This window comes from Mastomys coucha, chromosome X (assembly GCF_008632895.1).
Source record: "Mastomys coucha isolate ucsf_1 chromosome X, UCSF_Mcou_1, whole genome shotgun sequence".
NCBI classification, from domain to species: Eukaryota; Metazoa; Chordata; class Mammalia; order Rodentia; family Muridae; genus Mastomys; species Mastomys coucha.
The window spans coordinates 111,293,570-111,308,365 of record NC_045030.1 but is presented as its reverse complement, the minus strand read 5'-3'; the positions used below and the strand labels follow the sequence as shown (position 1 = coordinate 111,308,365).

Sequence of the window (14,796 nt, the reverse complement as noted above, 5' to 3'; positions counted from 1 at the left end):
AGAGTACCAAACCACCACAGACCACCAATGCTGAGAGGATAACCAAGAAACAAACGTCTTTTGGCTAGTGGCCAACGCCTCAACTCACAATGACTCTGGACCTCTGGTGACTTAGACCAATACTGGACACTGGTTGGTTGGTGCTGACCTTTCTCTGTGGCTCTCTCACTTGACTGCTGCTGGTGCTCCTGGGCTCAACTGACAGTTTGAAGGAGCTGCTGCATCATGTGTGGCTAAGGCAGCTTTTTTTTTTTTTTTTTTTTTTTTTTTTTTGCTTCAACTCAGAGCTAGGACTTGGCACTAACACTGCAAAATATTTAATCTTCAAACAGCTGGTGAAAGTACGATGGATAGCAGGCCATACAGAAAACAGCAGCTTAAGGTAATAAGCCTTTCAGAGGTCAATAAGCAAATTCTAAGATACTGGGTTTGGTGTGCTTTGCGAACTGACCTGGGACCAAAACCAGAAGTGACAACACTCAGTCGATGAGGGTGGCCCAGCGCCAGGAATCTGAAATACACTTTAACCCTAAAGTCAGTTTCCTTATGAAATCTAAACAATTATTTGGGGAAATTGCCTAGACCATGAATCCCACCTTGCTAATAGCACTTGAGCACCCAGTGTCTTGTCTCCTTGGCCATGAGCACTATTTATTGGAAATATATGCCAACCAGAGGTACAGGGGAGGGCTGCCCCTCTCTGTTTTCCAATGACAGATACCACTGTCTTGTATACTATGGCTCTAATCAGAAAAAAAAGAGAGTCTATAACATATAATGTGTCAAACAGATAGACATCAGGCACTTTCAGGTACTCCTTTGCTATGTCATGATCAGATAGAGTCTCTGGCAGAAACAGTTCTCCAAAACAGGACAACTAAGACGGTGAGAGAGACTTGTTGCTTCTGTGCTAAGAAACCAAGTATTATCATTTAAGAAAAAAAAAACTTTACAAAAAGTTAAAATAAATTACATCAAAAATATTAATGAAATAATTTCTGGTACCAGAAAACCATTAAAACCCATGGCTCACAATACTTTTCATTGTCTTGCCTGGTCCCTTACTCCCCCTTATTATGAGACTTGCTATAGGGCCTTATATAATAAATTGTCTTTTAAACTTCATCAGATAGAAAACTGTCTCAGTTAGGCTAATGATACTCAGAAACTAGTATTTACCCCTTAGCCAAGATCAAAAATTTAACAGTAACTTTTAAAAACTTGGGGAATGAAATGACTAAGGTGACACTATCCTGTTCTGACTCTATTTTATGTTTGCTTAAATAATTCTTGGACTTTTACTTGATTCCAATGGTCACATATGCTTTGGCAACACATGTGAGATTTCCATGGCCTTGACCATGGTCCAGATGTATTAGCCAAAATAATTGGCAAGTTATATCTAAAATAACAACTATGCTCTGCCAGGAATAAATGTTTCAAGGTTACTCAGACCTTCATCTAACTTTGATGTATCTTTCTGGGTTTTGCTTTTAAAACTGTGTATTCCTGAACTTGGGCACCAAGAAACTTTTCAGAACCCCAGCCTGCTCATGGTTTGGCCACCAAGAAAGGACTTAAAAGTTTCAATTAAATTACCAGTATGGTTGTCAATAACTATTCTCATGTGGATCATTACAGCTGTCAAGGACACTCACTTAGAAGAGGCATTCTATGTTCCCAAAGGAAGCAAGCATCTCCTACCTATGGCCTACACACCACATCCTACCCACTACAAAATCTATTTAAGCTACTTAAACATTGTAAAATTATTATTTTGGGCTTTTTGCAATTTTGGGGGGTTTTTTTGGTAACTTAATTGTGATTCTTCAGTATAAACTTTGTAGAGGAGAGCATGGGGTTGCATTATCAAAAGGTTGGTCAGACATGCCTGCTAGAAATTAAATAAGAATGGGCAAGGGCACTTTAGGAATTGCAGAAAGAGCAGGTAAGTGGGACATGGAGAGATAAAGTAGGAAGTTAAGTACAGAGGAGAGGATTCTTGGGTGACAGGAGAGGAAGCTGGAGAGTAGAGGCTAGGTGAAGTGTTGTTATCTAGAAGGGTAACCTGACCCCTGAGAGCTGATAATGGAGTGCCTATAAAGGCTTTAAAGTAGCAGGGCAGAGTCTCATTTTGATGTAAGTACTATGGCAGCACAGGAGAAAATGGATTCCATCAGAGCAATGGAGGGAATAGAGTCCAGTTAAGAGAGTGGTCCATAGTTTCAAAAGAAAGTATGAGGTCCCAAACTAGAGAAATGCAGTTAAGAATGGGAAATATAAAAATCAACGTCCGCTGATTTAATTAATAACACTCTTATAGCCTTCAACCCTAACAGAGTCATTATACACCTAAAAAAATAAAAATAAAAATACTCGCGTTACGTATTTGTAAACTGCTGTTGAAGCCTGAGTCAGCTGGCTTGCTTCCTTTATCCCGATTTCTACACAAAAGCACCTTTTCTCATTAAACTCCAAAGAAACTGGCTATTCAACAGGGAATAACACCATGTATAATTCCACTCACAACACAGACTCTGGGACATCTCTACTTTTGTCTGTTTTGCCCACAGAAAATTTTCGAAGGCAGTCTTAGGATCCGGTCTTGGAGCCCCGCCCCGCACACCAAGACAAATGCCAAAGTTTTGTTTTGTTTGGTTCGGTTTGGTTTTCCTTTCTCAGAGCGGCTAGTTGCCGCGGCCTTCTCATCACTCACTCAGCGGGTTACGGGACCAAAGCCCCCGCGAAATAAACAATTAACTGCAGGGGATTAAGGAGGAGGCTAGGGAGGTTTGTTGAGACTGCAAAGATTAAAGATTGGGATTCTCACAGTCTCACCTCCAGGCCGCCACTTGCTGAGGGGCTCCCTCCATGAGTGACGATAGACGGTCCCTTCTACAATTAACGTAATGCTTTGGGGTCAAAGCGAGCGGGGAGTGGAAAACTAAGTTTCTTTTCACTTACCCTAAAGGCCGCCATACCTATGACCCTCTCGGCTCAAGTTTTCGGACGGAGAGCGCAGAGGGACAAAGCTATTCACTTTGCCTTGCGTCACCATAGCCCCGCCTCTTTACGCTGGGCGCCCAAGGGCTCCTGCCCTTTCCCCGCCCTCCTACCGCGGCTTTGTCAGCGCCAAAGTCAATTGGTTAGCCTTTCTTCAGAGAAAGGGGCCTGTCTTAGTGGTTGACATTCCAGTCCTCCATACATCTAACCTCTAAGAATAGTCTCCACACTCCAACTAGAAATTGTTTTCTTAGGTGAGTGACTGTGTATGGGATTTGTCTAGATAACAACTTAAAACTCAAGTTAACTGCCTTAATAAACAACCATATAATTAGGCACAAGAGCAAGTCACCACTGCAATCCTTGGGGCTATTCAATTCCATTCATTCTAGAACTGTCACTAAGCACCAATTCTGTCAAGAAGTTGTTCAGAGTACATTACAGAGCCTAGTGGCATATTACACAGCACCAGGAGAAAATGACAAAGAAATTTTAGAAAGACCTAAATGCTATTCAGAAAAATAGAACACAGACTGGCAAGACATTTCAGTGTGTAAGAGGTACCTACCTGCTGCCAAGTCTGATGAGCTAAATTTGGCACACAAATACACACACAGTAAATAACATGTATTAAAAAGTTTAAAAATAGAAGGTATCTGTTGAGAAGGAGTGGAGTTTCCTAGTTCATACAGCTTGAAGGCGCTGGTAGGGTGATTTGAGAAAAGGCATAAGGAATGTAGGTCAGGGGTCTATGCAAAAGCAATATCAGGGACAGAGAGTGGTAGGTTACAACAGTGAAAATCAAACATTCTACAAAAGACGCTTTGTATGTCACTATAACTAATTTGGATTGTTTGTTTTGTTTTATTTTATTCTATTTTTTTAGTTTCCTGTTTGTATTCCAAAGAGAAGCAATGAAGGCATGGAGTAGGGGGCAGAGGTGGCAGAATCAGGGAGGACATGAGGGAGGGAAACTGTGATCAGAATATATTATATGGATATTCTTAATTGAAAAAAAGAATAAAAAGAAAAATAATTGGAAGGGTTTTAGCATTGGTGTGACTTGATCTAAAGTACATTATAAAATGATGATTATGATGTTCTCAGGAGACTATATTGCGAGGAGGTATATTATTCTCTATAAGGACAGAGGCTCCCTGAGGCCTCTGTGAATAATTCAGAGAAAAAGAGTGTCCATAATGTTCCCATTAACTTCACAGTATTAGGTAACTGCATTCATTTATTCATTCAATAAATGTTTAAGTATAAACTATATACTAAGCATTAATGGTATACTAAACATATTTGATACTTAAGGTAGATTAATTTTTAATGAAATAACAATGAAGTATATTATTAAATGACTAAATAAATAACAATGGTCATGAATAAAAGACTGAAAGTTTTTATTAGTTTTTACACTTAAAGTACAGCATACATATTTATAATATGATATCAATATGAAAATATAATATTGACTCAAGTAAACTCTATTACACAAAGTATAAATAAAAATAGTAAACAACATTTAAGATTTTCATGAACTTATTTTCCTGACAAGAATAAAACTATTTAAATATTGGTCGACCACAATAAGAATTAGCAAATATATCAGTTTCTGGTTTTGAGGTCTAACATATTTTTAATTACATTATCAGGATCTAATATTTGTTAATATTCAGTGGGTGCTTTGGGGAGGTTTTAAGTGATTCTCTTTGTTCGTAGTTAATTGAGGTGCACTTGTCAATAATTTTAATATTAAAAAGTTTTTCGGGGCTCGTAAGATGGCTCAGCGGGTAAGAGCACCAACTGCTCTTCCGAAGGTCCTGAGTTCAAATCCCAGCAACCACATGGTGGCTCACAACCATCCATAATGATATCTGACACCCTCTTCTGGTGTGTCTAAAAGACAGCTACAGTGTACTTACATATAATAATAAATAAATAAATAAATATAAAAAAATTTAAAAAAAGTTTTTCAAAAATAAATAAAAATAAAAATAAAAAAATTCACAATTAACCGTAAAGATGCAATCTGGAAAAATTGTGAATAAGCATGTATAGAATCAGAGAAATTCTTTTTGCTCAAAACTTCAAGAATTAAGATATGATCCATGTCTCTGTTTCTTTGGAATCAATTATCAAGTTATTAAAAGTTTCCATTAACTGATAATTTTACTTTTAAATTTCTATCACAATTGGTAACAACTTGGATTTTTTTTTCTTTTTTAAAAATGAGTGAGAAAATAAAGTCACCATAGTTGTGTGGGTTCATTTCTGGGTCTTCAGTTCTGTTCCATTGATCTACCTGCCTGTCACTGTACCAATACCATGCAGTTTTTATCACAATTGCTCTGTAGTACAGTTTGAGGTCTGAGATGGTGATTTTACCAGAAGTTCTTTTACTACTCAGGATTGTTTTGCTGTCCTGGGTTTTTTGTTTGTCCATATGAAGTTGAGAATTGCTATTCCCATGTCTGTAAACAATTGTGTTGGAATTTTTATGGGGATTGCATTGAATCTGTAGATTGCTATTGGTAAAATGGCCATTTTTACTGTTAATCTTACTGATCTATGAGCATAGAAGATCTTTCCATCTTTTGATATCTTCTTCAGTTTCTTTTTTCAGGGATTTGAAGTTGTCATAGAGATCTTTCAGTTACTTGGTTAGAATTACACCAAAATATTTTATGTTATTTGTGGTTATTTCCAGAATTCATTCAGTTTGATTTTTCTTTATATTTCCATTTTCAGGTCTTGAAAAGTTTTATTCATTTTCTTACACTATTTGTAGTTTTTTGTAGATTTCTTTAAGGGACTTATTCATTTCCTCTTTACCAACCTCTATCATCTTCATAATACTGTTTTAAAGTTATGTTTTCTTGTGCTTCAGCTACTTTGGAATATTCAGGGCTTGCTGTAGTAGTGTTGCTGAGGTCTACTGGAGACATATTGTCTTCTTGTTAATTGTGTTTTTATGCTGATGTCCAAGCATCTGGAATTGGGATGATTATATGCCTAGATGCTAATACCTGGTTTTGTCTTTGTTCAGTGGGTGTTTAGACTTTTCTTGGTTTCTGCTTGCTTCCTCTCTGTATTTACGAATGTATGATGGCTGTCTGTTGACTGGTAGTAAATTCCCTGTGGATGAAATTGGGGATGGGGTGTGAAGCTGGAGGTGATGATCTGCTGTCACTCTACCCACTTTCCAGGCAGGAGTGGCCCTTGGTTGGCAGGGGTTACCTTCCTGGGATTGGGGGCTTGGGTAAAGCAATGAGTTGGGGGAAGAGGTTAGAAGGCGAATATCTATGGAATCTACAGGAGATGGGGGCAGGGGGCATGGAAGGCTGGAGCAGATGTTCTGATGTAGAACTGGGAGTGAGACTGGAGGACTGAGTCTGGAGGAACAGAGGTAAAGGTGACAATATGCAGCCAGCCTCCCTGCTTCCTTGGAAGGAGTGGACTATGGGTTATGGAATGCAGGTTGGAGTTGGAGGCTAGGATAAAGCACTTAGGGCAAGTGCGTGATTGGGAGAAAAAGTTCTGTGAGACCTATTGGAGACGGGATAGGGGGAGGCTCCCATAGGTGTTCTGTTGCAGAATTGGGGGTGAAACCACCTAAGGATTGGATCTGGAGGAACAGACAGAGAGGTGAAGTTCTGCAGTCAACCTACCTGGTTCCCTGGCAGGATTGTGCCCCTATTTATTTTCTATGCCTCTTAAAATGCAATATACTGCTTCTGAGGTCATACAGTTGTGTGATAGCAGCTTGTTCCCTGAAGTATACCTGGAATAATATGGTGTCCATATTTAAACAGATTTCATTAGGCAAATGTTAGGTGGGCCAGTTTGCTAGTATCTACCCTTTCAATCACAAGTGAGCTTACTTTGTAAAATTTAGAGTACTGTAATGTTATGCAAAAATCAGCTCAGGATATGGTCATTACCATGGATGGCTGAAGTAAAGTTGGAGTAAAATGTCACTGGAGATGAGGATTAGGAGAACCAATTCTAAAATTTTAAATTCAAATATTCTTCTGTTACCTCAATCGTTATCCTTGAAAATCTTTGACTTAAACTCATTCTTTGGACTCTGGAGATCCTTAGACCTTAATATTTACACTAGCTATTTATAGCCTCAGAATTTATCACAAATAGAGCAATTTGAAAAAGAAACATTCGTCATCTGATGCTTTCCATGTGTCAGGAATTTGAAGTAACTTAACAGGATAATTTTACCTCTTGATGCCCCATGAGGTTGTAGTCAAGGCATTGGGTAGAGCTGTAGTTATCAGAAGACTTGATTGAGTCTGTAAGGTCTGATGAGTCACTAAACGGTTGTGAGGAGCTATGAGTTATTTGCCATGTCAATTTCCCCATCAAGTTTTTGAGTATTCCCATGTCATGACAACTAGCTTCTCTCAGAATAAGTGATACAAGAGAAAGAGCAAGGAGGAAGTTATAGTGCCTTTTATGTCTCAATCTTGAATGTCACTCTCTGTCATTTCAACTGCATTTTTCTATTTGTTAGAAGTGAGTCACAAAGTAAAACACCTACGCTAGCATAGTGGAATCATATTCTAGCTTTAGAAGGGTAAAAACACATTATGTTTTGTGTATTTGAAAGGTACCAACTATCTTTTCCCTTTTCATTATCTGTTAGCAACATTGATATAATTTTGTCTTCTAAATAGCATAGATTCCATGTTATATATCTTCAATAACTTTGCAATGAAATCAAATATTAAACCTCTTTCATAATAGAAAATATTACATACCAATAATGATAAATGACTCACTTTCTTCTCTTACAAATGCACGCAGTCCAGGCCTGATATGTTGCTCAATTGTTTTCAGGAACTGAGGCTCTCTTTATCATGTTGTTCAAGCTTCCCAACATATAATTCCATTTTCTGGTTCAAAATAGCTTCTCAAAAAAAAAAAATAGCTTCTCCACTTTCAGCCATTACATATGGATTCCTATCAACAGGAAAGAAAAAAGGGGGAAAAGTAGAGGATACACCCTCACATTAAGAACACATCTTAGATGGATATAAATCATACTGTTTCTGCTTAGATTCTATTGTTCATAAACTAATTGCATGGCTTTACTTAACAGACTCTGGCTGGGAACTTAAGTCTATGTTCTGAACAGCAATACATTGGGGAAACAGTATTATTATTATAGAAGGGAAAACTGACAATTGAACTCCTGTCCCAGCCCTTTTGTTCTTTTCTGTTTGGACATTCGACATAATGTCATCTTCCTCATGGACCCAGCTACTGACTTTATAGACATACACACACACACACACACACACACACACACACACACACACACACACACAAACATCTTGAGCAGATCCCTAATCTTTAAAGTTAAATGTGTCCTAAGATAATCTTATTTAATATTTATTAATTTATTATTTTTATTTAATGATTTTTTTTTGCTTTGATTGAACCTAGGGCCTGATGCATGCTGGGCAGATAAAACTACCACTGAGAAATATTACATCACGACTTTTATTCAAGCTTTAATTTTAGTGTATTCATATGGCTTAGTCAATGATCTATTGCTGTTAAGAGATACCATGACCATGGCAACTCTTATAAAGCAAAGTATTTGATTTAATTGGGGCTGGCTTACAGTTTCAGAGGTTTAGTCCCCTGTCATCATGGTAGGGTGCTTTGGCATTTGGGCAGACATGGTGCTGGAGGAGCCGAGAGTTCTACATCTGATCTTCAAACAGTAGGAAGAGAGAGACTCTGGCATGGGATATGCCTTTTGAAACCTGACAGCCTCCCAGTGAATCACTTCCTCAAACAAAGCCACACTGGTCCTTTCAAATATTGCCACCCCCTGGGGTGATCAAGTATTCAAATCTATAAGCCTGTGGGGGCTATTCTCATTCAAACCAGTACTTTATAAAAACGTAAATTGTAAAGTGGGCATAGTGCCACATTACTTTAATTCCAGCACTTGGGAGGCAGAAGTAAGTGGATCTCTCTGACAAGGCCAGCCTGCTCTGCATTGTGAGTCCTAGATCATTCAGAGCTAAATAATAGAGAGACCTGCCCCCCCCCAATTTTTTATTTTCCATGTCAATCATATACCATATGACATTTTAATGCTTTATGTATTGCATAATGTTTAAATTTGGAGTAAGCTTATATACTCAAACCTTAATAATTTCTTTACAGTGAAAGCATTCTAATTCTTTCCACTTTCTAAAACATAAAATGTTGGTTTGTTTTTTTTTAATCTATATTCACCCTACCATGAATAAAACACCAGAACTCTGTATTGTACTTTTCCTACTCTGAAAATTTGCAGGGGTGGGGGGGTGGTGTTGTATAATAATATCTTTGGTCCTCTTCAAAGATTTAGCTTTATGAGGACAAGGATCTTAGTATAGTCTATTTGGTAGAAAGACAAGCCAGGATATTTGCTCCTATGTTCTTAATAGCCATTTCTTCAGAAGTATTAAAAATTATTTTTGCATTTTATTGTGTATAAAAATGCAGGGTATGTGGAGGAGCACTTTTATCATGGTGCACATGTGACAGTCAGAAGACAACTTTGTGGACTCGGTACTTTCCTTCTACCTTTACATGAGTTCTGATGTAGAACTCAGGTAGCCAACCAAGCACAGTAGATAACTCTACCAAATGAGCCATCCCACTGGCCCTCAATTTTTTTTGTTCCCCTGCATTTAGTTAGTTAGTTAGTTAGTTAGTTAGTTATTATTCTTTAATCTTTTCTTACAGTCCTGACTTTATTGCCCTCCCAGTCTACTCTCCTACAGTTCCTCATCCCATTCCTCCCCGCCACCCTGTTTCCAGGAGACCACCCCCGACAGACCTCCCCACTTCCTAGCCAAGTCTCTCCAGGGTTAGGTGCATCTTCTCTCACTGAGGCCAGACCCAGCAGTTCTCTGCTATATATGTGTCAGGGGTCTCATATCAACTGGTGTATCCTGCCTGGTTGGTGGTTCAGTATCTGAGAGAACTCAGGGGTTCAGGTTAGTTGAGACTGCTGGTCTTTCTATAGGGCTGCACTCTTCCTCAGCTTCTTTCAGCCTTTCCCTAATTCAACCACAGGGTTCAGCAGCTTCTGTCCATTGATTGGGTATTAGTGTCTGCATCTGACTCTTTCAGCTGCTTGTTGGGTCTTTCAGAGGGCAGTAATGATAGGCCCCTTTTTGTGAGCACTCCATAGCCTCAGTAATAGTGTAAGGCCTTGGGACCTCCCCTTGAGCTGGATCCCACTTTGGGCCTGTCACTGGACCTTCTTTTCCTCAGACTCTTCTTCATTTTCATTCCTGCAGTTCTTTCAGACAGCAACAATTCTGGGTCAGAGTTTTGACTGTGGGATGGCAATCCCATCCCTCACTAGATGCCCTGTCTTCCTGCTGGAGATGGGCTCTATAAATTCCCTCTTCCTACTGTCAGGCATTTTATCTAAGGTCCCTCCCTTTGAATCCTGAGAATCTCTCACCTGCCAGGTCTCTGGTGCATTCTAGAGGGTCCTTTCCACCTCTTTCCTCCTGAGGTTGCCTGTTTCCATTCCTTCTGGTGGTCCTCAGGGCTTCAGTCCTGTTCCCCTTGTCCCAATACCAGATCATGTTCCTACCTTTTTAAATAGAACTGCTGAGGGAAAAAGAACTTGCTTTTCATGTATTCCAAAATGAAAAACTACTCTCAAAGCCATCTAGTATCAATACATACATGTACTATTAATCTTAACTTTTCTAACCAACTGACCAGCCCACGTGAGTTCTGCCCCATAAGAAGACTTACTCACTAGCAAAGGCTCAAATTTAAAACAAATCATGAGATAGTTAAAGTATATCACAACTGATATTTTTCTTTCAGGTTTAAGGTATGATCAATGGCTGTAAAAAATGAAATTCCTATGGTGGTATGTAATAAATCTAGTTGTGGTAAATAGTGAAGAACTTCTTCAGCATATAGAACAGTAGTATCATTAAGTTAACTGCTATGATAAATGTAGCAGAACAGAAATAAAGAAATAGGATTTTATAAGTGGTAAAGGTACTTACTAGTGTGTGTGTGTATGTGTGTGTGTGTGTGTGTTTATGTGTGTGGTGTGTGTGTGTGTACAACAAATATTGAACTTCAGTAATGACACTCTTATTTAAAGAGTATTCTAAATAAAAACAGTTGCCAGTTGCCACTAATATTTTAGCCAATATGGCTAATATTCTTATAGAAGAGACTTGATTAAGTACAAGGTAGGTGATAATAAGCTTTAATTTCCCCAACCTTTTCTTCCAAATCTCTGATTATCCACACAAAGTTAAGTTGAATGCTAATATACATATATCATATATTAGGCACAAAGATTTATGCTGACTAAGAATGCCTAGAGCTAGAAGTTACTAAGAGGAATAGTTTTTTAGTGGCTAAAGGTATGTTTATAGGCCGTGTGTGTGTGTGTGTGTGTGTGTGTGTGTGTGTGTGTGTGTAATTGCCACAACATGCATGTGGAGGTCAGGTGATGACTTTCAGGTGCTGATTCTCTTCTTCCAGGATATGTGTCATAGTGATCAAACAAAGGTTATCCACTTGGCAGCAAGTACCTTTACCCACTGACCATCCTACCAGCCGTTAGCCTCTTTTTTTTTAAGACAAGGTCTATCACCAAACATTAAAATCACTGATTCAACAAAGCTAAATTTAGCCCTTTTTTTTATATTTTGTGGGAAGGTATTTGGTTACTTGAAATGTGGCCAGGTATTACCAGTTTGGTTGTCCCCCCAAATTGTTTTCCCTCTATTTGAAATGGCAAACAGGACACAGGAATCCTCTTAATTGTCCCTTCATTCTTGGCTTGAAAATGTTTTTTTTTTTCCTTTTTCCATTCTTTGATGTCTGTTGGAAGTAAAAGATTTGTCTCCTTAGAATAAATCACAGCCTAGATACCACATTATCTACTGATTGAATGGTAACTTCTCTTTGTAAGATTTATCAAGCTACAATGCTGAATGGGTATTTGGAATCACTCTTCAAATTTGCCTCATCTTTTAAAAGAAGATCATACACATATTGGATTGAAGATTTATACAGATATTTAAAGTTCTTGAGGTTCATAAAAAAATTAGAAGTGTGCCTCAGTAAACCCTTGATGTATTGTTAACTTCCTCTGTTTTTTCCTAAGATGAGCACGTCAGAAGCTGCCAGAAGTAGAGTCTAAATAGATCATAATTGAGGAAAGTTTTATTATCAATAAAAGGTATGATTTTTCACACTGAAAATGTTCTAGAGAGTTAAAATAAATGCAGGTATGAATTCCTTGGACCACAGTAGTGTGGTGGAGTCAAGTGATCTGAACTTCAAAAGGCAGGAGCTGTTGATGGTCTTAAAAAATGAGCTAAGAACTCACGCAGTGGTTCTCAACCTTACTAATGCTGTGACCCCAATACAGTTATTCGTATTGTGGAGACCCCAAACAATAAAATTATTTCATTACTACTTCATAGTTGTGATTTTTCTACAGTTATGGATCTTAAGGTAAATATCTGTTATATAGGATATCTGACTCTGTAAAAGGGTCATTTGACCCCCATAGTGTCATGGCCCATAGGTTGGAAACCACTGATCTAATGTAATTTGTCTGTAAGGAGCAGGTGAGAGATGATGTGGAATGTCTTAAGATAAAGAATACCACTTTGGGAAAGAATGACAAGTCTGACATGGTCATATCTCCACAAGAAACAGAACCATGCTTTGTAGACAGCTTGATTCAGTCTCAAAAAACAGTAGACTTCTCCAGTGAACATTTACATGAATAGTTCAGTTTGACTAGAAGCTCAATTCATTTTCACCCTTCAAAGTCCACAAAAGGGTGTGTTTGAAAACAGACACTACAGTTTCTGGAGTGAAAGAGGAAACTTCTAAATTGTTACCAATAGGCCAATAATCTAAAATTTGCCTATTGAGTAGAACAGCTAAATTCAGTTTTGCTTTTATATGTCTGGTTCTGGGACTAAACCCCTGCAGTACACATGTAGATATTGGGTTTCAACTCATTTAAATTATCTATAAACCAAATACACACATTTGGAGCAATTGAATTTAGTGGCTTTGCTTCAGCAAGCAGTCTGAGTGTTAAAGGTTCATCTAGAGCAGTGGTTCTCCACCTTCCTAATGCTGTAACCCTTTAATACAGTTCTTCATGTTGTGGTGATCCCAAACCATAACATTGTTTTTGATGCTGCTTCAAAGCTGTAATTTTGCTACTGTTAGGAATTGTAATGTAAATGTTTGTGTTTTTCAATGGCCTTTTGTGGGTCACAACCCACAGGTGGATAACCACTGTAGTAGAGGCATAGTTGTCCCCTTTTTATTTAAACTCAAGGTATCACTATGGCTAGGCTACTGTTTTAGATATAACACTTTCAATTAATAAATGAGTCTTTTTTATAACCTTCTGATCTGCTCATTAGTTATTGAGCTACACAAAAATTGAGACTATTAGACCATAGAGTTAGGAAAGGCCCCTGAAACTATATGTGGCCTCTTGGTGGAAGCTGTGTTCCTTTGCCAGAGTTTCTGATATTTATAACCAATAGTCACAAAGATTTCAATAAGCAGTCTATCAAGATTATGAACCTTTCTTGAATAAAGAACCAAAAATATGCCAAAATGTTTCATGAATGCTTTCAGGGCTGGTATAAAACTTCATGGGGTAGAACAAAGAATGCTGAATTCTTATCCAGTGATGGCAAATAAGAAATTTATTTGGACAAGCACAGTGCTCCTCTGATAAAGAACACCCGTTTTCTAGACAAGGAGTCAATTGTAGCATGATGTTTACTATGGGTAAAAACCTATATTAATCATTAGCAAGTCACACATGTGCACACGCACACACACACACACACACACACACACACACACACACCCCACAAGTATCCCCTTTAGTATTAGGAATGGGACAGTATAAAACATAACTCGTCAACTTATAGATAAATGCCTGGTAAGATGGCTTAGAAAGTGAAAGCTCTACCTATACCATGCATTCATATAAAATACAAAACAAAAACAAAAACAAAACTAACATTGGTTCAGTTCAGAGATGCCCATTATGTTTACTTTGTTTCAGCCCCCTACTATGAACCTTGGCTAAAACCTAGCAACAGAATTTCAGCTGTACCTTTCCACCAATATAAGAAGGTGGCTCTGTGCTTGTGTTGAACAGAGCTATTAAAAAATGAGTCCTCCTACTCCTTACAATACTCCAATGTACTGTTTTTCCCTGAACGTGATTAATATCAAAGGTGAGCCAATGGATCAGGGAGAACAAAGAACAGGGTTGGTGGAAGTAATCAAGGCACACAGCACACACTTTCTATTTCAAGCAGTTGTCAAAATACAAAACTCGAACAAACTTAGTGATATCATTGGTACTGAGATATAATTTGTGGGTATCTCAATAGTACAAAATACAATGTGAATTCCCACTGAGCAGTAACAGAACCATAGGTTTTAAAGGTGGGAACAAGGAAACAGAATAGAACAAAGCTGACTGATTAATGTCAGTGCACTTTAAACTACTTCTGTAAGAGTTAATGAAGATGATCATTCTTAATTATAAGGTATACTAGAATCTCCTGTTGGAGAAATAAAACTGGTTTATTTGAGAATCTGTATGGTTCTTTAGCATGAGTAACTAAATGCTGTTTTGAATTTGATCTGCTGGGCTTTAGATAACCTCCCACAAAGAATTATTTTTTCACATGATTCAAGAACGGCTCACAGTTTCCATTA

At 38.0% G+C, this 14,796-nt stretch overlaps 1 protein-coding gene across 6 annotated transcripts in view; it reads right to left on the bottom strand.

The window, feature by feature from the left end:
* Apool (apolipoprotein O like) overlaps positions 1 to 3,057 on the bottom strand; it is a 68,031-nt gene extending 64,974 nt beyond the window's left edge. For 2 of the 6 annotated variants that reach the window (XM_031367065.1, XM_031367070.1), the window contains exon 1: positions 2,965 to 3,057. In XM_031367065.1, coding sequence (XP_031222925.1) covers positions 2,965 to 2,979 — 15 coding nt within the window. In that variant the 5' untranslated portion in view covers positions 2,980 to 3,057. The other 4 variants (XM_031367076.1, XM_031367046.1, XM_031367055.1 and 1 more) reach the window with 4 other exon arrangements.
* Between the last annotated feature and the right edge of the window lie 11,739 nt (positions 3,058 to 14,796).